This window comes from Biomphalaria glabrata, chromosome 13, assembly GCF_947242115.1.
Source record: "Biomphalaria glabrata chromosome 13, xgBioGlab47.1, whole genome shotgun sequence".
NCBI lineage: Eukaryota > Metazoa > Mollusca > Gastropoda > Planorbidae > Biomphalaria > Biomphalaria glabrata.
In genome coordinates this window covers 24,324,737-24,347,764 of record NC_074723.1, presented here as the reverse complement: position 1 = coordinate 24,347,764, position 23,028 = coordinate 24,324,737, and the positions used below count along the sequence as shown (strand labels likewise).

The window sequence follows — 23,028 nt, the reverse complement described above, 5'->3', positions numbered from 1 at the left end:
AGAGAAGTGTGTGAATTGATGTTAATATCCAAAATATGTGCATTTATGTAGATTTTGTTGAACACAGCACTCATGGACCCTTTAATTTTCATAGAAACTTATTTTTTTTAAAAAGTCAAATTAAAAATAAAGCATTGCTGTGATGAAGAGGCCATAAAATCACTTGTAAGAAACATACCATATAAATTATTAATATTAATTTACTCTAGCAGTAAAAAAAATTAAATGCCAATAATTATAAATGTTCATACATTTTTTATAGCTCTTCAAAAATCATTTAAATTTATAACTTCTTATCTTATAAATTACAAACTTTGCACCTAAGAGGTAAAAGGATTCTGTGTAAGAAATTTCATGCAATACCATTTGGCAGTTGCATATATCTCTTTATAGATCAGTCAGTGAATCAGTGGTATTTGGCATATTTATAAAATAGATATGAAATAACAAGTTCCTAAATAAGACACAATTCTGTCCAAACATTACCATCAAAATCAGGCTATGAACAGATTGTGGGCGTAAGTTAAATTTAGGGCTAGTGTTGCATTTAGAGGTCAGAATGATTGCTATTGATTGATGTGATGGTAAGAATGTCATTATTATTTATCATACAAATAGATTTAATACTGTCCATATGTTCCCATCAAAATCAATGCTATGAAATGTCATAATTTATCATACAAGTATATTTAATGTTAATCATCTGATCTTAGTTTATTTATATTGTTTGCAAGCTGGTTCTAATGAATTCTCTACATGTGAAAGAAATGCATAAATGTCTAATTACCTTCATTCTGTTAAAATTATCTTCTAGCTGTTTCTTAGCTTTGTGTAAGTACTCCATCTTCTTGTGTTGGCCAGAAAGTTTAGTCTTGAGTTCTTCTTTCTCCCTTTCTATTTCTGTTAGCCTGTGTCTCAGGTCAGTATTGGACTTGACCAGTTCTTGGTTTCTGTCAGACAGGTTCTCATTCTGTTTACGTATCTGTGGGATGGATCATTAGCATGTGATTATACAGAACTGTTCCTATACTTTAAGAATGGCTGCCCTAAGCTAGTCATAAGAGATACCATACCACTAGTGTCTAATATAACAATCAAGGGACACATGACTTGTTTTATTCCTTGGCACAATCTGCAAAAGAGCTCAGAATCAAAAAGTTGGCTAAAAAAGAAGAACACAAGATTTGTGTGAAACATTGTCTGTAAATCTAAAAGATGAGTGTAGGTATCTTGCTTTCTATGACCAGTCACAATAAGGTCTCCTGTGGCTAGCATAAAAACTGACTTTCCATGAACTAAAGGCGGATACCTTTTAAATGAATAGACAGAGGAATGGCCTTCATATATTTTTATGTGTTTGATAAAATTTGAAAAATGTTAAACCACCAGGTAAAAATAGTTTTAAGAATGAAAAGGCTCTAAAAGTATATTTATTTTGATTGTATCCATTTGATTATGAATCCTAGTCAGAGTAACTGAAAATTGAGAACAAAAAATCAAAGTAAAAAGACATGAAAATATAAATAGCAGTTATTTTATTTCATAATTTATTTTGGCTTGACAGAAAAAGTATTTTGGTGACAATAATTTGTCATTTTTTAGATTCCTTTTAATGTTTTGTCTTTTTATTTTTTTTTGAAAATTGAGGCACCCATTTTGCATATCTTTGATCACAAATCTTAACACTATAGGTCAGAATGACATGTTTGGCAGTTAAAAACCAATACCTCTATAAGTTCTTTATTAGCTTTGTTTACATTCTTTTCTCTTTCTTTTCTCAATTCTTCTTTTAGTGTCTCCAGCTGTTCTTCCTTCTTCTTTATTTCTTGTTTCACTGTTTCAGACTCCTTGTTTCTAGGATTAAACATGACAATATTTGTTACCATTCAGCAGTCATTTTACATTGAGAAATGACAACAATGAAATCAAATATCTAAACAGCAAAGCATACAATTAATAGTTCATGTTTCAAATAAATTGTTTTCTATAAAAAAATGGAACAAAAACAAAACTGAAGATTTTAGAAAAGTGTTGCACATTAAATGGCTAAGCAGACTCAGCCGTGAAGTATACATACATCTATACACATATCTCCTGACACATAATACACACTTACATCTATACACATATCTCCTGACACATAAGACACACATACAATTAATAGTTCATGTTTCAAATAAATTGTTTTCTATAAAGAAATGGAACAAAAACAAAATTGAAGATTTCAGAAAAGTGTTGCACATTAAATGGCTAAGCAGACTCAGCGGTGAAGTATACATACATCTATACACATATCTCCTGACACATAATACACACATACATCTATACACATATCTCCTGACACATAATACACACATACATCTATACGCATATCTCCTGACACATGTGTACTGAGGGAGTAAAGTTTTCTTTTCGTTGTTGACATCTAGTACAGTCATTGTAGTAGTTTTGTTAATAAGTCAATAGCTGATATCAATGTTTTTAAGAAGGCTGTCTGTCTGCTGTGACTTGAGATGATGCTGTAGTCATGAGTTCTTATTATTCTAGATCTTACTTAGAAGACTAGAATATGTCCACAACAGAATAATATGAATAGAAAAAAATAAGGCCTCTTTCAAAGAACATAATTTATTCACAAAATAAAGACACTGTCGTCAGATCTAGAAAAATATGTCCTTTCTAAGCACTTTTGCAATGGATCTCTTGACCGTTAATCTGTCTCTAAGCTATTTCTGTTTTAACACTAGACTACTGGGATCAGTACCAGGAAAAAAAACCTAATGGAAAGACAGCATCAGGGAAGGTGTAGGCCTTATTAATTAATGGCAATGTCTTTGATCCTGAAGATTAAGGATGAGTGCAGTTTCAAATGACTACACAAGCCCAGTTAGACCTGCATACTTTTCTGCATCTCATGCAGAAAAAAGCTGTTGTCAGCCGGTGGTCTATTTTAGTTTTCTTTTTGTCTTCTAAGCCAGTCTCATAAGAGATTTTCTATTATAAACTATAAATTTTTATAATCATAAAAAGAGCATAAATAATTAACCTGCTTGATTTTAATTGACTGATTAAACTGTCACGTTTTCCAAGCTCCATCTATGAAAAACAAAATAGTAATGATATTAAACTAATAAAAATTCCAAAGCAGAGAGCCAATAAAAGAAAGAATTCAAAAGCAGAGAGCGAAAAGAGAGAATTTAAAAGTAGAGAGAATTTAAAAGTAGAGAGTCAAAACAAAAAGAATTCAAAAGTAGAGAGCCAAAGAGAAATAATTCAAAAGTAGAGAGCCAAAAAAGAGAGAATTCAAAAGTAGAGAGCCAAAGAGAAATAATTCAAAAGTAAATAGCCAAAAAAGAGAGAATTCAAAAATAGAGAGCCAAAAAAAGAGAGAAATAAAAAGTATAGAGCCAAAAGAGAGAATTCAAAAGTAGAGAGCCAAAAGAAAGAATTCAAAAGTAGAGAGCCAAAGAGAAATAATTCAAAAGTCAAGAGCCAAAAGAAAATTTAAAAGCAGAGTCAAAAGAGAGATAATTCAAAAGTAGAGAGCCAAAAGAGAGATAATTCAAAAGTAGAGAGTCAATAGAGAGATAATTCAAAAATAGAGAGTCAATAGAGAGATAATTCAAAAGTAGAGAGCCAAAAGAGAGATAATTCAAAAGTAGAGAGCCAAAAGAGATAATTCAAAAGTAGAGAGCCAAAAGAGATAATTCAAAAGTAGAGAGCCAAAAGAGATAATTCAAAAATAGAGAGTCAATAGAGAGATAATTCAAAAGTAGAGAGCCAAAAGAGATAATTTAAAAGTAGAGAGTCAATAGAGAGATAATTCAAAAGTAGAGAGCCAAAAGAGATAATTCAAAAGTAGAGAGCCAAAAGAGATAATTCAAAAGTAGAGAGCCAAAAGAGATAATTCAAAAGCAGAGAGCCAAAAGAGATAATTCAAAAGTAGAGAGCCAAAAGAGAGATAATTCAAAAGTAGAGAGCCAAAAGAGATAATTCAAAAGTAGAGAGCCAAAAGAGATAATTCAAAAGTAGAGAGCCAAAAGAGATAATTCAAAAGTAGAGAGCCAAAAGAGATAATTCAAAAGTAGAGAGTCAATAGAGAGATAATTCAAAAGTAGAGAGCCAAAAGAGATAATTCAAAAGTAGAGAGTCAATAGAGAGATAATTCAAAAGTAGAGAGCCAAAAGAGATAATTCAAAAGTAGAGAGCCAAAAGAGATAATTCAAAAGTATTCAATATTCCTACTTGTAAGTTCTCTGCAATTTTCTGCAACTGAGAATGTGATGCCATGACAGCCTCAAGAGTACTGGCTATTTCCTTATTCACATTTTTGGCTTCCTCCATGTTTTTTTGATAATTTGAAACCTGTGATATATATAGAAAACATGACAAACACACAAACAAGTGGTATCTAATAGTTAAATGAATCAAATAGTTGCAGTTTATTATTTTCTGCCACAAACTTATGACATTTACTCAATGCAATGCTCTATGCACTTTGAGGTAAAAAAAAAACAAACTTATATAGGATTACATTTCAAATGCCCTATAAGTGATCACATAGAAGGAAATGCCTTTATGATAAAGTGCAAACTAAGTACTGTACTAACCTTGTGGAGTTGTCTGCCCTCCAGCATTTCCAACTGAGCCATCAGTTTCTTTCTGTCACTCTCAGCTTCCTCTTTTTTGAACAGCATTGTTTTTAACTCAATTTCCTTCTGTGACAGATCATCCAAGATTAATTTTGTTTGACTCTCTAGTCTTTGTAAGGAGATTTTATATTCTGATATCTCCTGCTGGCACTACATTGAAAACAAGATTTTAAATTTTTAAAATAATTAAATCAAATATTAAAAAAACAAAAAACAATATAACATGCATATATCAAATTAATTTTCAAATTTTAATATTTCACTACAAGTTGAAACAGATTAACAGAAAACTGCCTAAATGGAATTTTAGGTTAGTTACAAATATAAAGGACATTAGACACAAGATATACATGCTCAAAGATGTGATCATGTGATCAATACAAAAGGAACATAAACATTGCATAAAAAAATTTACACATTTTATGAAGTTCCAATACAAATATAGTACTTTATAAAACTACAAGACATAAGAAAACAATGGAGACAGGCTTATGTGTAGTAAACTCATTCATGAAGGCATCATTTAAATCAAAGGAGATGTGCACCAAAGTAGCAACCTAGTGTTGAAAATCCTACATTACAAACATATTTGTACCAAAAATATATTCACAATAATAGAACATTATAGACAAAGATAGTCAAACTTTAAGAAAGATGCATGATAAACACTTTGAACATAAGATTGATATGCTCACAGACACATGATAAATACAAAAATAATATTTTTATCACTTAAGCTTTCTAAAGGCTACAAGTCAATTCAATTTTATACCTTTGCATATTTAGTCAGTAGACTTTGATTCAGTGTTTTTAATTGGTTCACATCTTCTTTCTTCTTTGCACTTTCTCCCAGTTCTAGGTTTAACTGATTAATTGTGGATTGTAATTTGCCATTCTCATAAGCTAATTTATTCTTCTGTTCCATCATGGCATTCAGAGTTTCTTCAATTTTTTTCTGTGTAACCTGCAACGACAAACAAACAGACACATTCTTATTGTATAAAATACATTTTCTAAAGCAATAAATTTGATCTATTTTAGATTAAAAAAAAAAAAGGTTGTTTTTAAAAAAAGTTACTTTTCTTAATTACAACATTTAAAATTGTTTAAGTTTGTGTATGGAAACAAATATATTATAAAAGGTTAGTACATGAAAATAAATTTTAAATTCTATAACATCAAAATGTGGCCTTTTATGAATGTGGCCAAAAATTTAACATAAAAAATCCAACTGATTCATTTTATATTACAAAGAAAATAATGCATAGATTTAGTCTATCTCATGCCTGTTGATGTTGCAATGATCCTAATCTTTCCATTAGTGAGACTTTGTCTTGTTCCAGTTTAGAGCACATAGATCTTAATGAGTCTATTTCAATTCGTCCACTTTGAACTTCTGTCTGAAGTCTTGATCTATCAGACATTAGAGAGTCCACAGTTTGATTGACCTGAAGAAATGAGATTTAAAAAATTTATATATACTTCAAAATGCAATAGATTGTTTAAATTATATTTTCTCTCTTTTAATGATTTATAAATCTTTTTTTTTTATTTAGAGTGTAAAAGTAAGATTTTCTGTAACAAACAAATTACACTTTCATCTATTTGTTGTGAACTCATGGGAATTGTTCAAAGCTACTGAAAGGTAAGAAAACAGTTCTAGGAAACATTGTGAAACTTGGACCTAGGTTCAAGTTATTCAGGTGTAAGACTTTTGAAAGACTGAAGCTTTGCAAAAATGTCATTGTGAGAAAGAAAACATGATGAATTGTGTCTTCTCAGTTGCCTGTGTCTGTGTCAATACTTCTATGCATTTTAGATTTACAAGCATTTGGTTTGAATTTTTTTCCAAAATGTAGGATATTAAAATAGAAATTTCAAAAGTCTTCACACAAGCAAAGCCATCAATCTTGACACATTAAGGTGGTGGGAAAAAAAAAGACACAAACTTTGCATCAGCTTCTGACCTCTTCAAGAAGAGTCTCCTTGTCTTTCAGAACATTTTGTTTCTCAGTTTCCATTGTTTCCAGTTGATTTCTGAGTCGAGTCAGCTCTAACTCAAGATTATCTGCTGCCACCTTAAACTCCTGGTTCTTACTGTTCAGACTTTGCTGAGTTACTTTTAGCTCATGCTCTAAATTGTCACTGTACAGGAGAAAAGAAATAACAAATTTCACAATGAAAGCATCATTAACAACTACATAAGAACTACGCCCTGTGTTTCACTACATAAATAGAAAGAAATAAATAGTACTAGTCGACTGGCGGCATAGCATATTTTGCAGGGCCGGCCTTAGGAAATCTCTTGAAATTGCAAAATATACAAAAAGTCATGGAAATCTCCAGGAAATTATTAAAATCTTTTGAAAACTCATACAAATCTCTTGAAATATAAAGACAAAAATGTCATTTTGGGGTGTCATTTAATATGGAAAATGCAAATCCTACGTGCGATAAAAAAAAACGGCATTATGCAATACCCATAATTGTGGAATCTAGTAAAAGAAGCTTCTTGTGCCTCAAACTAATGAAGAATTACTTGAGGTCTACAATTCTCAAAGATAGATTGAAACATTTAGAAATTCTTGCTATTGAGCATGATCTATGTTTAAGGGTCACTGGCTCCTGATTTTTCATCAGGATTGACTCCCGGAGCCTTTCCCATGTTTGGGTATTGCTGCAAGGCAGCTGAGGTTTGAATTCAGAATTTTCCTACTAAATGAGTAACCTGCTAACTCTAATGAGCTCCTCATTCCAGAAGTTTACTGGTGCAGACACAAAATACTTGCCTTTACCCTTTCTCCAGTCAATGCTAACAGTTCTGCTGGACCCAATAACTTAGCCATATGTGAAAAAAAAAGCCAGGAATCGGACAGGTTGTCAAGAGACTATTGGAGAAACAAGCCATTGGAAGTATTTTATAGGTGGCAATAAAATCATGATAGGCTAATAATAAATATATCTAACTATTGACAGCACAGACATTGATATCTATAAATATATATTTGCAAGTTCCAAAGAGCAAAGAGTGCTTACATTATCTTCTTTCCTTCAATATGTGCTTTCTTGAATGTCTCCAGTTCTACTTTGTTTTGTTCAAGATCTTCAACTAGAGTGGCATTACTCTTTTTTAATTTACTCTCATTCTAGAAAAATCAATCAATAAATGAAAAAAAAAAAAGAAAACAAAATTCATAGACAAAATCACTATTTGTAAATTTTAAGGAATGTACAGATAATCTTTCTTTTCTATAATTACTTATAGACATAAGAATCTCTAAGATAATTAAATATCTATGTTTTAACAGATATAACCTTACCTCACCATAATCTTTATTAAGCCTGACAAGTTTCTCTACTTCAAAAGTTAAGTGTTCAACATTGTTTTGAAGGTCAAGTTTTAACTCTTCTAATGTTTTATTTTCACTCTGAAATGCAACAGAACTTGAAAATTCTAAAATTCTAATTCTAATAATTGATATTCTTCATGCTGGAAGATTTTTTTTTACCAGTTTAAATTTGGAAGAAAAAGTTATTGGAAAAAAACACAACTTTTTATGTAAAACAAAAATCACATTTAAAAGATAATTCATTACATGCAGCTTATAATATAATTTGTGGTATTGTAAGCAGGCATATAAATAATAGTATCATCTCTGTAAATAGTAGAATCATTATAAGAAAACACCTAAATTGTAGAAGTGGATGACAAATAAAAGTGAAACAAGTTAGATGGTCATGTCAAAACATTGTTTTGCAAAAGTATTGTTGTAAACCTGGTGGTGACACAGATGAGGGTAGTGCTGTGTGTGTTCTTAGCCTTCCCAAATCTCCCCAGTCCAGCGCAGGACGAGTGGCCAACTGTGACCAGTGACAGTACACGCCAGTTCGGCAATGACCTGTGTGTAAATATTACGCACGCAAGTCACGGCGATTGTGATCATTCTGAGTGGTCAAGAACGTTCCATCCGATTCTAGAAGGTCAGTAGAGACACTATATAAGAGTGAGTGTGTCAGAAAGACGAGACCTCAAGTTACCTCGCAATGTGACCAGACGAGGCGAAGTTTGAGACAGACGGTGTGTGAAGTCAGGCGGAGCAAGGCTAGGTTTTGGACAGTTAGTGTGATGTTGTCGCCAACTGTACAGTATTTGTAATGTATTTGAAATTAAACTGTTACTTTGGAGCCCTGATGAGTTGTGAGGTTCTTTAAGTTCGTTGTGTCGTATGGTGCAGTTTGAAGAGAGCCTGGATAGTAGGAGAGATCGTAACAGTATACATTCCCAGAGAAACCCTTAACTGAAATTTAAAAAAAAGCAACCAGAAAAGGACAAACCATAATTAATTAGAAGGAATAATTCAAGAAAGGAGAACTGAACCAAAGACCTTTGGAGAATGCTGGCTGTCTATTGTGATGTACATCAAATAGAAGATAAGTAAGGCCATGATGATCCTAGAATTTTTATATGTAGAGTATATAGATTCAGTATCATAATATGTAGTTATAAAAATTACATATGGCTTCTTTTTGTCTCGGAAGGCAATGGATGCGCCCAGATAAGCCACTGGTTTTGGTTTCGTCAATTCTAGAGCGAAATTATAGTACCATTATAAGCAGGTACATAGCATTATAATAGTATATCTAGGCATATTATCTAGCTGATAGTATCATGATACATAGACATACAAAAGAAAATTTGGCATTATTATATGTAAGTCTTGAAATAGTAGTATTCTTATATGTAGGCATAATAGAAGCATGAATAATTAAATAATATAAACTAACTAACATTGACACAATTTTTAAAAATAAAGAATTAGATTCTTCTTACACTTAAACTATCAATGATGAATTGTGTTTGCTCAAGCTGCCTGATCAATTCAGTGTACTGTGCTTGCAGACGTGTCAAATCACAAGATATCCTTCGATTTTCTGATTGTACATTATTTGCATTCTGTAGTAATCTATCTACAATTAGGAAAAATGAAAAAAAGTTACATATTAATTTGTCCAGATTTTGTAAAGAGTGGTAAAAAAAATCATACAAAGATGTTACAAATATTCTTACTGTATAACGTATTTATATCTTGAAAATTTATATCTTGATATATATATATATATACATAAATGACTACTGTGAATTTGTGGGAAAGAACTAAACAAAAGCCCATTGCCCAAGATGTCAAAAAACCAGCTACCAATGTTGCAAGGCACTTGATTGGAATCTGCAAGGAAAGAGGAAAGTGGGCAGACCCAAGCAAACCTAGAAGAGGTCAGTCATCAGTGAAGCTGAGGATACTGGAATGACATGGGAGCAGGTGAAGAAAGCTGCTCAGAGCTGAGTTTAGTGGAGAGGGGTGGTTGCACAGGATTAAGTCTAAGTCCTATATAAATGTTTTACATGTTTTGGTTGTTCCTTCTGAGTTGAAGATAGTCTACTCCCTAGTCCAAACCTCACACAGGATAATGCGGATGAACCCTGAACCATCAAGACTACCAAACAACAGTCCAGCGTGCATACCGCATGACCAGGCAATCATAAATACATTTGTATTTATTTATAGATTTTTAATTTTTACACATATACATCTCAAATGAAAAAGTCATTGTATATGAAGACCAATGACATAAACAAAAAGCTCAATACAATATTTCTTTTTCTATAATTTTTATACAAAATTTTTCATTATATTAAAATAAACTAATAAGTTAAATAACTTTATAAAAATTTGAATTTAATAAATTTAGTGCTAAATCTATATGCTAGCCTGGTTGTGTGGTATGTACCTCAGACTGTTGTCACAATGGTGCCAAGCTCAAAACCTGTCTGCTACCATACCCTGCCATCCTGCAACAGGTTTGGACTAGGACATAATAATCTTCATTTCTGAAAGAACATCCAAAACTTGCAAAAAAAAACAAAACAAAGAGAAATAAAAATAAAAACAAAAATAATTTATTCTGATGATATAAAAAATAAGCTTTGATAATATAAAAATAAGGTCATACTACACTGGCATGGATTACTAGAAGAAAGAGGTTAGGTGGACAGGCAGAGAGTTGCTATTCACTAAAAATAGAAATCTGGCAGAAGACTGGCGCTAATTATAGGCTAATAATATGAAGGACAAAGAAATGCAAATGATTTGTGTTGACTAGGGAGAGCTTAAAGAATGCTATTTTCTCTATTTGACATATAATTTTTTTTTATCATATAAAAAATATTTTTTTGGGAAGGGGGGGGGGGCAATTACAAATATTCAAATGTTAAATACAAAACCTTTTTCAGAAGTGATTGAATGATAAGTTCTCTCCATATGTTCTCTTCTTGACTTTTCACTTTCCAAATCATTCCTTAAATTTATTATTTCTCCTTTCAAGCTGTTAGCACCAGATATATGTGTTGAACACTGACAAAATTAAATGTTTTAGAATATTAGTACAATCACTAACCAGATCCTTCATATGTTCTGAATTAAACTTTTGGACTCATTTATAAATAACACATATTGTACACATATTGTTTTATGAAAAAACCCATTCATTAACAAATGTAGGTATATTTAAGGCTGTTAAAAAAAAACTGTTACTCTTCAATTTCTGTGTTTATTTTTTTTTTTTTTCTTTTCGGCTGAGATACTTTCATTAAAAGTGTTTTTTTTTTTTGTCAATGCACAGTGAAAAAAAAAAGAGAACTAAACTGTCCACTGACAACTACAATCTGAATGAAGATAATATGTATGGAGTTCCACAAGTGCCTTGTGTGAATGATTAGCTACTGCTAAATGCTTACTGAGAGAAAAAGGTGAAGAAAATATATGATGAAACATAGGCTCCAATGAAGACTCAAATCAGGGACTTTTGCCTTGTTGTTTCTAGGTGGTGTCATCAAATCAGAGGTCTGTGGTTCGAGTCCTTGTCAGAGTCTTTGTATTTATCTTATTTTGTACATCTTTTCTCTTACTAACAATAGTACCACAGTGCTACTATTATGTATTACATGTAGGCCTAAAGTTTGTTCAGCATTTGTGTTTTTAAGTTTAATTTGTCTAGTTTTTTTGTCCTCATTTGTAAGGCTTTGGCCTTCTTTTATGTCCCACTACAAGCATGCAGGTGTCTGGTAACCATTGACTGCATCATTTACGTTAACTAAAACTGATAATGTTGATTTAACTTTTAGCTAAAACAAATTATAATAAGGTTTCGGGAAAGGCTCTATTGTTTCCTGAGAAAATATAGCTGACTATGGAGCAGATGATGTTAAGAGTGATTTTGTTGATTACAAATATATCATCTAGAACAGTGATTCCCAAAGTGGTCTTTATAGACCCCCAGGGGTTTACGAAGACTTCCAAGGGGTCTACAAAATTGAAAAGATAAATTGGGGGTCTATGAGATGTCCACAGGGGTCTACGATAATATATTTCATTTAAGCAGGTCGTGACTTTAATTTTTACACTCCATTAATGTAATTTTTTTATACACTAATATATGATTTATACCTTGGTAAATCCTTTAAATATTTATCCTGCTAATCAAACCAAGAACTGTTGTATTTATTCTATTTCCTTATTTAAAAAGCTTCATTTGTTTTCTACATGAAACAGATGTTCAACAAAATGAAATGTAGACCATCCAGAGTTGATGATCTAAAACTGGTATTTATTCCTTCCTTGTCAAACAATCAGTTGCCTAAGTGCTTTTTTTTATAATGATACAAAACCAATTACACTGAAGGATCATCTGAGACAATGCTACCCAGACAAAATAGATACAGATATGAAAAACTTTCAAACACTCAAAGATAAAGTTCTGAATAGACCCACAAAATCTCTCTTGACATCATATAGAGAAGACGATAGATGATAAAAAAACTTTTAGTTCAATTTTAAAAAATTAGTTAAGGCCATTGTTTCACTAGAAAAAAAAAGTTTAGTTAAAATCGTAGTTTAATTAATTTTTTTTAGTTACTAACTAAATAGTTTAATTAAAATTTGTAAAACTTTTCAATATGTGGTCAGGGTTGAAACGCACTCCCTGTTTCTGGTCATTTGATATCAATAACATTGATTATAAAAAAAAAAATGATGCAGTTAACAACTATTTAGACAGTCTGCATTTGAAGAGGGTAAAGTAAGATCCTGGTAGAGGTTATGGGAGTAAATATCTGCACTTGAAAGTAGCAGTATTATTAAATTGTTAACATTTTTTGCCAAAAGCTTCTATGCAGTATTATGAATGAGGTTGTTCAGAATTTTTTTTTGGGCCACGTGGAGGTGTTTAATTTCTGTTTCTAGAGGGAATCTGATTAGTGAGTTAGGTCAATATTTAGTGGTTTTAATCAATTCATTTGCGGCAAACAATATTTTTTTAACTGCAGGAAAATCAAGTACACCCTTTTATAGTCTTAAGACTTATTATTGAGATCTATTAAGTCTAAATCAACAGCTAGGCCTATATAGATCTAAAAGCATTAGGATAACCAACTCTAGAAAAAAATATCTTAATCCACACCCTATCTGACCATAAAGTAAATAGACTGTGTCCAACTGATTTTAACAACCTGGTCAGCTAGACATACACATGACCACATGTAGGCCTAGTGTACTGTACGTGTGTAGTCAATAATACTGTAAGACTACCGTGCATTAAGCGTTATGCAATAGTGTTTGCTTAATGTGGAGAGGTCAGACAAGAAAATAACACACTGGTGTGGCTAGTCAAGCATGTTCGTATATATATCTTTACACTAAAATAATTATAGGCCTACACCCTCCCTGCCAAGAAAGTAAGTAGACGGTGTGTCAGACTGATTTTAACAACCTGGCCAGATAGACATACACGTGTAGGCCTATATAGTGTACTGAGTGTGCAGTCCATAATGACAAGATCACCCAGTTTTTTTTTTCCTTGCGCATTTAACGGTTATGCAATAGTGTTAGTTGTATTTTAGTGGTCAGACAAGAAAATAGCACATCGACATATTAGTCAAGCATGTATTTTACACTATAAAATAGTTACATAGGTCAAATGTTTCTTAAAACGATTTCATTTCTATTTCTTTGGTTACTAAATCTAAATTTGAAATTCTAAATATATGTTCTTTAATGAGATTTTAAACTTTACCAGTATAAGTAAAATTTTCCGTTATATAATAAGTTAATATAATTTTTTTTTAAAAAGAGTACCATTCTTTTCTAAAGGTTTTAATTCAAGGCAAAAATACTAGCACACATATTTATTTAGACATTTTATTTTATTGTGCTTTAACGTTTATGTAAGAAACATATTCCTTAATACTGATTTTATTATAGATAAATATTACTAGAATGTTAAAAGAATAAGATCGAACCGTAGGCATACAGTCGGATAATTAAAGGCTATCTATATATGTCTAGTTCAAACCCCCCCCCCCCCAAAAAAAAAAGTTTGTTATAGTTTAATTAACTTTCTTTAGTTTAGTTTAACTATCTTTGCAATTTTGAAATTCATGATAAACTAATAGTTTAACTACTTTATTTTAGTTCAAAACTAGTTTTAGTTTAACTTTTAAAAGTTAGTTTAGTTCCCATCACTATCTAGAAGTGAAATAGTAATGTTACTATATTGAAGCAATAAAAATTACAAATCTACAATCTCCTGTAACTGTGTTTGAGGCAATAAATTACAAATATACCATCTAGAAGTGAAATAGTAATGTCACAAAAAAATCAATTTAAACAATTTAATTACGAAAACCAAAATAAACAAAACATTAAGAGAACAAGATGGCATTTTTTATTATTATTCATTATTGTCTTTCAAAATGTATCCCACCTGATTAACATTGAGACCTAACTAATACTCAATGCAGTAATAAACATTCTAAATAGTTTTTGCATTACCTCTAATCTTAAGCCTTCAATAACTGTCTCCATATCTTGAAGTCTTGTCAAAAGAGTAGCATGAGATTCTTCAAGGCTTGCTCTAAGATTTGATTCCCTAATAATTTCATCTTTAAACTCTGTATGACGTCTGCTCATTTTCTGTTTTGTAGCATTCAGTTCTTCCACTTTCATTTCAAGTTTTGTCTGTGAATAAAATTAATTCTATTTCTTTTTAAAAACATGAGAATATTGTTTTGATTTTATATTTGATATATTCAATATAAAAAAAAACAAACATTTGTAAGCCATGGTTAAAACTTAATTCAGCAGGATTAGAACTCTGGATTATCATCACAATAGGATAGAGAAAACTTTTGCCTTAAGTTATTTGCATTCAAAGTAATATATATATCCTATATGACTGCATGAAAAAGCAATCTTTTTTTACTGTGGTACAACAAAGGCACTCATTGGAAGTATTTCAAAAATATATTTAGACATTAGCTTACTTTCCTGGAAGTGCTTCAAAGGTGAGTTCAGACATTATTTTACTTTTGCTAACTTGATAGCGAGTGACTTCAGAAAGGGTTAGCAGGAGAGCTCTTCAAAGTGTGTTGCACAGAAACAAAAATGAGCTGCCGTCATAAAAAAACAGAGGACATTAAGAAAATCTTGTCATCAGACAATGTTCTGTTACAGATGAAGCAGAATATCTAAGTGTAGCTGCATCTTCATCGACATAAATTGTGCAATCCTCAGTATTTTTGTTTTTATACAATGAAAGCTAGATTTATCTGAAATATAGACCTAGAGCCTGTTTAAAATCTTATGACTATCATTCAGTATCCAAGCAACTAAGAAAAAAACAAACCATTAATCTTACTTTAGCAATTGTGGATGTGTCTAGAGCAGATCTTAGACTTTTCAGTTCTTCTTTAGCAGCAACTTTCTCCTGAATTTCTTTTTGTAGTTCATCTTCAACTTGGGACAAAAGTTTCTTTACTCTTAACAATTCTTGTTCAAGTTCTTGTCGACCAATCATCTCAAAGTTTAAAAAAATTTTTATAATATTAAAGGCTATTTATAATAAAACAGTTAATTGTGTTGAATGAGCCACTGATAAGAAAACTTGTCAATAAATTATCAAAAATTTCTTTAAGAAAGTACAATAAACACAATTGTTTTTGTTTAGCACAATTTCATGCTTTTAGCTTTCTCAATACGCTATGATCCTATCACTTATCTAGATCTGATAGAAAGGAGTTGGCAGAGAAAAAATGGGGTATCTGGGTGATAGCTTTTTAAATGTATTTATGAAAAAAAAAAGGGGAATAACCTGAACTCAAACTCATGGTCTAAAGCCTTCTTAAGCGAAGACATTAACCTCTCTACTAGCAAAGACCTTATGAACATGGAAGATTGTAGTTATCTATTGTTTCTATTCACTAAGTCTCAGACGATGACCTATAAAGGAGACTAATTCAGTTTATACCACCACTTAAGTCAAGTACAATTTCTTTCCCTTGTTTGAGATACCAAACAAAATAATACTTAATTAACTAATTGATTAAATTTTTTCTTATTTATTCTTGTGTTGTCAGATAAAAGAAATAATTGTGCAATATTGCAGCTTGATCCGAGAATGGGTGTGAGAGAAATAACATGTAAAACTTTGTACCAGAGTTGATATAAGCTTTGCAAAAAAAAAAAAATAGGCTCAGCTGAAGTACAATGCCTAACATATAAAAACATATATTATATACAAATAGTTTTGAAACATCAATTTTTTTCTTTTTCATTAAATAAAATACAGTTATAAAATGTAGCAAAAAAAAAAAAAATCAAACAAGTAACATAGTTCAATTTTAACATGTTAATGCTTAATTTAAAAAACACTTACTGCATTTTCAGTTTGCTCATGTTTTACTATTTTAGTTTTTAATTCAATACCCAAATTTCTGCTATGTATAATAGATTTTGATATATCTTGAACATCTATTCTTTTAGAAGATGGGGATCTGCGCAGAGATAATGGTGTAACTGGCCTGTGCTTTGAGCTTTTACTGAGTTTTTCTGAGCTTGAGCTACACTGTGAATGTGCATGGTCCTCATTACATTCTTTACTATCTTCACAATCAATGTCACTTTGTAATCTTTGCATTTCACTCAGATATTCAGAGTTCTTTAAAGATGTATTAGATTGATTATAAGAGCAGTTGTTGTTTAGTGTTTGACAATATTCCTTTAAGACGTTTGTATTGCCTCTTTTCATTGAAGGAAGTTCTTTGTTATAGTTTAAGTTTGGACTGAACCCCATTTCTTCTAACTGCTGCATTATCAACTCTGTATCTGTTTCAGCATTGGCAAGTCTAGTTTTTAAAGCATGATTGCTAAGTGAAAATCCTGTCTGTTCAGTGTCACAAAAAAATGTCTTAGATTTAGTGCTCATCTTTTTTTGTCTGAAAGAGAAATACAAATATTGCATAATAATGTTAATTTAATAACTATAAAAATTATGAGGAATAGTTGTTTAGTCATTTTTAACATAAAATTTCTAGTTAATTACTATTTGTAAGGACCTAACACAACTGATTCGAGTTGTTTAAGCAGGAAGATTTTTCTAAAATTGTATTTTTATGGTTTTCTAGGAAAGTAACATCAATTAAAAGTGCTTCAAAAATAAGCATAATATAAGGGCTACCATCAAGATTTGATGATGGTCAGAAAAGTGATGTTATTTTGGCAACAACAAATTCTAGGTAAACTGACAATATTTTTGCTCTGTCTACAAATTATATATACATTTATATATCTAAAGTAAAAAAAGTTCCCCTTTCAGATCTTGTGATCTATAGGGCAGATGATGTAAAGGTCATCTGTTTCTGTGGCTTAGGTTAACGAGGCTGTCATGTGGCCAGCACACCTTTACTTTTTCACAACTAATGTCAGGTATCCATTAGAGCTGGGTGGACTCAGAAGCGCCCAAAGATTACAAAATTAAAATCCCAGTCTTTACCAGGATTCAAACCCCAGACCCTGGTTTGGATGCCAAGCGCTCTACCTCTCAGCCACCATGCCTTTATTTATATATCTAGTTGATGCATATATAAGTAATTAATGAGGGCCTGAGACTCTCAATATATTTGGGCAATTCACTGTATTGTATTTTTTTTTATTGCAGCCTTTTTCTATTAGTGTTACAAGACTGCAAATGTCCCAAAAGCAAAATTGGAAGAAATGAGATGACAGTCCAGAGCACAAACCCACATGACTGGGCAACCATCCATCTCCTAAGTCATTAGGCTTCTATAATGTCTTCTATAATCTCTTGTCTTTCAATGTCACCCTGGCTTGATTATGTTTTAATATTATGTTATAATTTACAGTAATTGTGAGCTAATCAATGATTTAAATCTTAATCTAAGGTGAATTGTTCAATATTTATTTCTAATCAGACCAGAAAACCTTTTTAAACCTTATGTGAGACATGTTCAATAAATATAATACAGAATTAATCATGAATAAATAGCCTGACCAAAACAAGCCCCTTAAGATACTAAGCTTGTTTTTAATAATAATATCATTTAGATACTAGATGGACATTATAGAAGCCTAATGACTAAGGAGATGGATGGTTGCACAGTCATGTGGGTTTGTGCTCTGGACTGTCATTTCATTGGCCTGAGTTACACTCCTGCCCACCATCATCCCTTGCTGTCCTGTGGGAGGTTTGGGGCTAGGATCTAATCATCATAAAACTAGCAAACAGAGACAGTCCAGTCCAATAACTGAAAACAGTGAAAGTAATGCAATGGTTGAGTGGTAATGCATTAGACTCTACTATTTATGATATATCACTAATGTACTATAATAATATTTATAATAATATTAGTACAGGACTCCATAGTAGTATAATGTAGATCTAGATCTAGAAGCACTTAATCTTTATCTATCAGTAAGTAGATCTATTACTAATCTAAATCTAGAATCTAGATATATTGAAAATTCATATCTAGTTATCTAGTACTAGGGCCTACTCTACTACTTACTATTACAGTGAGATGAGTGAGCTAGATTCTAGTCTAGATCTATATTATCTATATCTTTATTCTTTTAAAAATTAAACTAATTCAAGAAAAATATGCTACGGTAAATCTATCTAGATTTATGATTTCAATTATTAAATAAGTTCTAGGACTAAGAATAATAATATTATTATAAGATTCTAGCTATTAGTACTACTAGATCTAGATATAATCTAGTACTATTAACTAGTAGACAAGTAGTAAGGAGATCAAGTAATCAAGATCTAGATCTAGACTCCAGAACTCTAGTGACATTCACATAATCATAATGATAGTCTGACTACTAAACTAGAATAAGAATCTAAATCTAGATCTAGTAACTACTCCAACTCTAGTAATGAGTCTTGTAAGTAAAGTAAAAAAGTTGTAGGCATTTCATTATGATACATGATTACAGATGTTAAATGTTAGAATAGCTGCAGGTAATTTCGTCCCCATTTATTGATCCAGATCTAGACTCTAAAATTCTACACTAGACACGGTAGATCTAGATTAGTAGACAGATGTCACAGATGTACTTGCCAGTGCTTGTCGCTATAGAAGCCATGTTCCGCACGTTACTCTCTTCTTTTCGGAGTTATTATAATTGAGACATAGATTCTAGCTTTAGAAGACCAGTCTTCAACCTTTTTTTTTTTTTTTCGCGGCAATTCCAGATCCCACCTCATCGTGGTTGTCGCGTGAACACCCCATGTGGGGCTGGCTAAGTGGAACTGGTTTTTGATTACAGGTTTTTAAGGCCAGGTAATCAATGTAAAATTAAAACAGCCACACGTCTCCGCCTCCCACCGAGTGGGGGAACATGGCTAACTTAGTAGTCACTGTATTCGGCTCACAAGGCTGAGTACGGGGATGAAAAGATCGGAGTCCAGCGTGCTACGATACGGCGCGCCTCAAACGTTGGGGGACCTCGGGGCCAGTGTTTCCGGAGACACCGGCATCGCACTAAGCCGCCACGCCGACGGCATTGGTAACGAACGTTGAAAGAGACGGTCTCCAAAATTTCCCCTCTCTCGACAATGGGTTCTGTTCTGTAGTCACAGATTAATAATAAATTACTGTAGACGTTACTATTTAATAATGATAATAACGAGACTGTCTTTATCAAGGTAGACATATATAACTAACTTTTATTTCCGTCCGATTCTTTGCTTGGATCATCACATCCTTCCTTTTAAAGTTCTTAATACTTATATTTACAAGGAATTTTGACAACTCGACCACTTCTGGTTGTCTTGACCGGCACAGCAAGTTCTCTAGATGTTGGTTTATAATTGTCTGTTTCTTTTGTTCTAACAGTTTGCTGTTCATTGTCTTCGTCGGTGTCATAGTACCCAGAGATGTCTTCTTCGTAGCTCTTGTTTAAAAACCGTTGATTTCGTCTGTATGTTTTCCCATCATTTGTCTTTATGATGTAAGATCTGGGTGATGGATGTTTCTTAATGACGACTGCTTTCTGTCATGTTTGTCCTAGACGAACTCTCACCTTCTCCCCGACAGAGTAGTCTTTAGGTAACCTTGCTTTTGCATCGTACCTCACTTTGCTTTTCCTCTGTCGTTCGTTGAGTAATGTCTCTGCATTTTCAGCTACCGATGGTTTCAATAGTTTGGGATCAGTTGGAATGATGTCCCTGAGTCTTCTACTCATCAGCAGTTGTGATGGCGAATAAAGCAGTCCGCTTATAGGAGTATTTCTATACTCGAGCATAGCGAGATATGGATCTTTCCCACTATTGTATGCTTTGTTGAATATCTGCTTTACGATACCAACACACACCTCACTTTGTCCATTTGATTGAGGGTATCTGAGATTTGATGTTGTTATCTTGAAACCCCATACAGAAGCAAACTCTCTATATTGATAGCTATTGAATGGCATATTGTCGCTCACTATTTCTTCTGGTATGCCATGTCTAGCAAAAATACCTTTCATTGCCCTGATAACACATTCTGCTGTTTTGTTCTCTAGTCGTTTTATTTCAGGATATTTGGAGAAATAGTCCACAACTAGCAAATAGTCATTGTTTCGCCATTCAAACAAATCTGTCGCAACCTTTTTCCATGGTCTGTCTGGTACAGCATGAGGTAGCAATTTTTCTTTCACATTATTTCTTTTGAACGTTGCACATGTTGCGCATTTCATTATTGTCGAAAAAATATCTTTGGACAATCCTGGCCAAAACACACTCTGTTTTGCCTTGGATCTGGTTTTCTCAAGACCAAAATGACCTATGTGCAACTTGTCGAGAATTTCATTTCTCATACTTGAAGGAATTATAATTCTGTTCTCATAAAACAATATTCCATTCTCTTCATGAATACTGTCTTTAAATGACCAATACACTTTCACTGTTTCATGAACTTGAGTTTTTATCTTTGGCCAACCTTCTCTGACATAATTCATTACAAATTGTAATTTAGCATCAGATTCAGTTTTCCTTCTAATTTCAATAATCTTCTGATCACTTCCTGGAAACTGTGCTGTTGCGCTATGAATTCTCATAACCATGTCATCATTTGAATTTGATTGTTCATGACCATTGATGTACGCACGCGATAACGTATCAGCTATTTGCATTTTTGAACCTGGAGTGTAAGTTACTGTTAATTGATATCTCAACAGTCTTAACATCATCAACTGAAGTCTTGGTGAAATCTTGTGTAAAGGCTTAGTCACAATAGTTTGCAAAGGTTTGTGATCTGATTGTACAGTCACAGTTCTTCCAAAAATATAATGGTAAAGTGTTCAGCTGCAAACACTATAGCTAACATTTCCTTTTCTATTTGTGCATATCTGCACTCTGTTTCTGTCAATGATCTTGACGTATACGCAACTGGTTTGTCTTCTTGCATTAAACATGCTCCCAACCCTTTAGAAGAAGCGTCACACTGAATAGTAACTGGCTTTTCAGGGTTAAACAATTGCAGAACTGGAGCTTCACTAAGTGTTTTCTTTATTAGTTGGAAAGCATTTTCTTGCTCTGCATTCCACTGCCACAATACATCCTTCTTTAGCAATTCACGCAATGGACTGGTAATTGTTGACATGTTTGGAATGAAACTTGACAGAAAGTTCAACATCCCTAGCAGTCTTTGAATTCCTGTTCGATCTGTTGGTGCTGGCATCTCCATTATTGCTTTGATTTTAGCTGGATCTGGAGGAATACCATCTGCTCCAATTTGTCTTCCGAGATAATTAACATCAGAAAGTTTATATTGTATCTTGTTCTTCTTGAACTTTACATTGTTCTTTCTAGCTCTCTCCAGAACATTTTCAAAAATTTGATCATGTTCTTTTTCATCTTTTGCTGCAATCAGCATGTCATCTGTGTGACAGGTGGGGAAATGTGACGTGTGTTTGGCGCGTTTTATGTCTAGGGGATGATTATTTTTAAAGCTATCACACACCAACCTATCAGCATATGAATCGGGAGCAGACACGCAACGAGACAAGCAATGAAAGATAGATACAAAAGTTAAAAATAAAGAATATTTATTTACATAAATATACATATAAGAATAAAAAGGGGGAGGGTTTGCATCTATCTCTAGTATATTCTATGTTTAATCATCACTCTTGCACCTAATAAGAGAGTATGTCACTTTGTCCTCTGACTTAGCTGGTATTCCTGTTGATGTCGCAGCTGGCTGTGTCCTGCTTGAGGTTCTGCAGCTGGAGGTGGCGCTCTAGCGGATAGAGGGACGCCGGTGATATAGTTCTTGTGGAGTCTCAATCCCCAAAATCTAATATCTGTAGTGGGCACAGTAGGGCGGGTGGCCGGCTACCGTGGGCACAAGGTTACTGCGGGCAGAGCTGATCTGCCGTGGGCAGCGTAGTTGACAGGATATGTCCAGTGAGTTGCAGAGGGTTGGCGTAGCTATGACGTCTCACACAGATCTGAATCTATAGGGACGTCGCACCTAATAGCTTAACAGGTGGGCTGTCGAATAGGCGGGCAATGCCGATAGCGCCAAGTGGTAGAGTTGAGTAGATCTCAGTAGGCAAGTGCAGTGCGGAATAGCACTAAGCACAGATGCAGGTAAATAGATCGTTGATCCAATGAATAAATAGGCAGGTAAATAGGCAATAGGCAGACACCTGAGGGAGGCTGCGGATAAATAAAGACAAGTTAGGACATGTCTCTCATACATCTTATCGATGCCCTCGACTGAGGTGCATTCGTCAGATTGGTGAAATTGCTTTAGAGCACAATAAGCAGATGATGACAAATAGGATTTGGAAAATAGATGGCAGATAGTAGCAATATAGAAATGTACATAAAAGGGGAAATGCTAATATAAAAATGTACATAGAAGGGGAAATAATAATCTGAAATAAACAACACAGGTGGATAGAGAAAGAAAAAAGGGGGGGGGTGAATTGGGCGGTGGTCGGCGACCAAGACGGTTTGTTTACATATGACG

The 23,028-nt window shown here is 32.9% G+C and overlaps 1 protein-coding gene across 5 annotated transcripts in view; it reads right to left on the bottom strand.

Annotated features, from left to right (window-relative positions):
- LOC106057796 (coiled-coil domain-containing protein 150-like) overlaps positions 1-19,257 on the bottom strand; it is a 28,714-nt gene extending 9,457 nt beyond the window's left edge. Inside the window, exons 1-16 of one of the 5 annotated variants that reach the window (XR_008774240.1) lie at positions 19,122-19,166; positions 16,419-16,977; positions 15,402-15,560; positions 14,537-14,722; positions 10,933-11,062; positions 9,484-9,620; positions 7,973-8,080; positions 7,689-7,798; positions 6,620-6,797; positions 5,939-6,100; positions 5,425-5,616; positions 4,611-4,802; positions 4,246-4,365; positions 3,047-3,096; positions 1,728-1,854; positions 788-982 (exon numbers count right to left, since the gene is read on the bottom strand). Coding sequence is in view for 4 of the 5 variants with exons in the window: in XM_056007497.1 (XP_055863472.1) it covers positions 788-982; positions 1,728-1,854; positions 3,047-3,096; positions 4,246-4,365; positions 4,611-4,802; positions 5,425-5,616; positions 5,939-6,100; positions 6,620-6,797; positions 7,689-7,798; positions 7,973-8,080; positions 9,484-9,620; positions 10,933-11,062; positions 14,537-14,722; positions 15,402-15,560; positions 16,419-16,977; positions 19,122-19,150 (2,634 nt within the window). In the remaining variant the exon portion in view is untranslated. Of the gene's footprint in view, positions 1-787; positions 983-1,727; positions 1,855-3,046; positions 3,097-4,245; positions 4,366-4,610; positions 4,803-5,424; positions 5,617-5,938; positions 6,101-6,619; positions 6,798-7,688; positions 7,799-7,972; positions 8,081-9,483; positions 9,621-10,932; positions 11,063-14,536; positions 14,723-15,401; positions 15,561-16,418; positions 16,978-18,990 lie in introns of all 5 variants that reach the window. The other 4 variants (XM_056007499.1, XM_056007497.1, XM_056007500.1 and 1 more) reach the window with 4 other exon arrangements.
- Between the last annotated feature and the right edge of the window lie 3,771 nt (positions 19,258-23,028).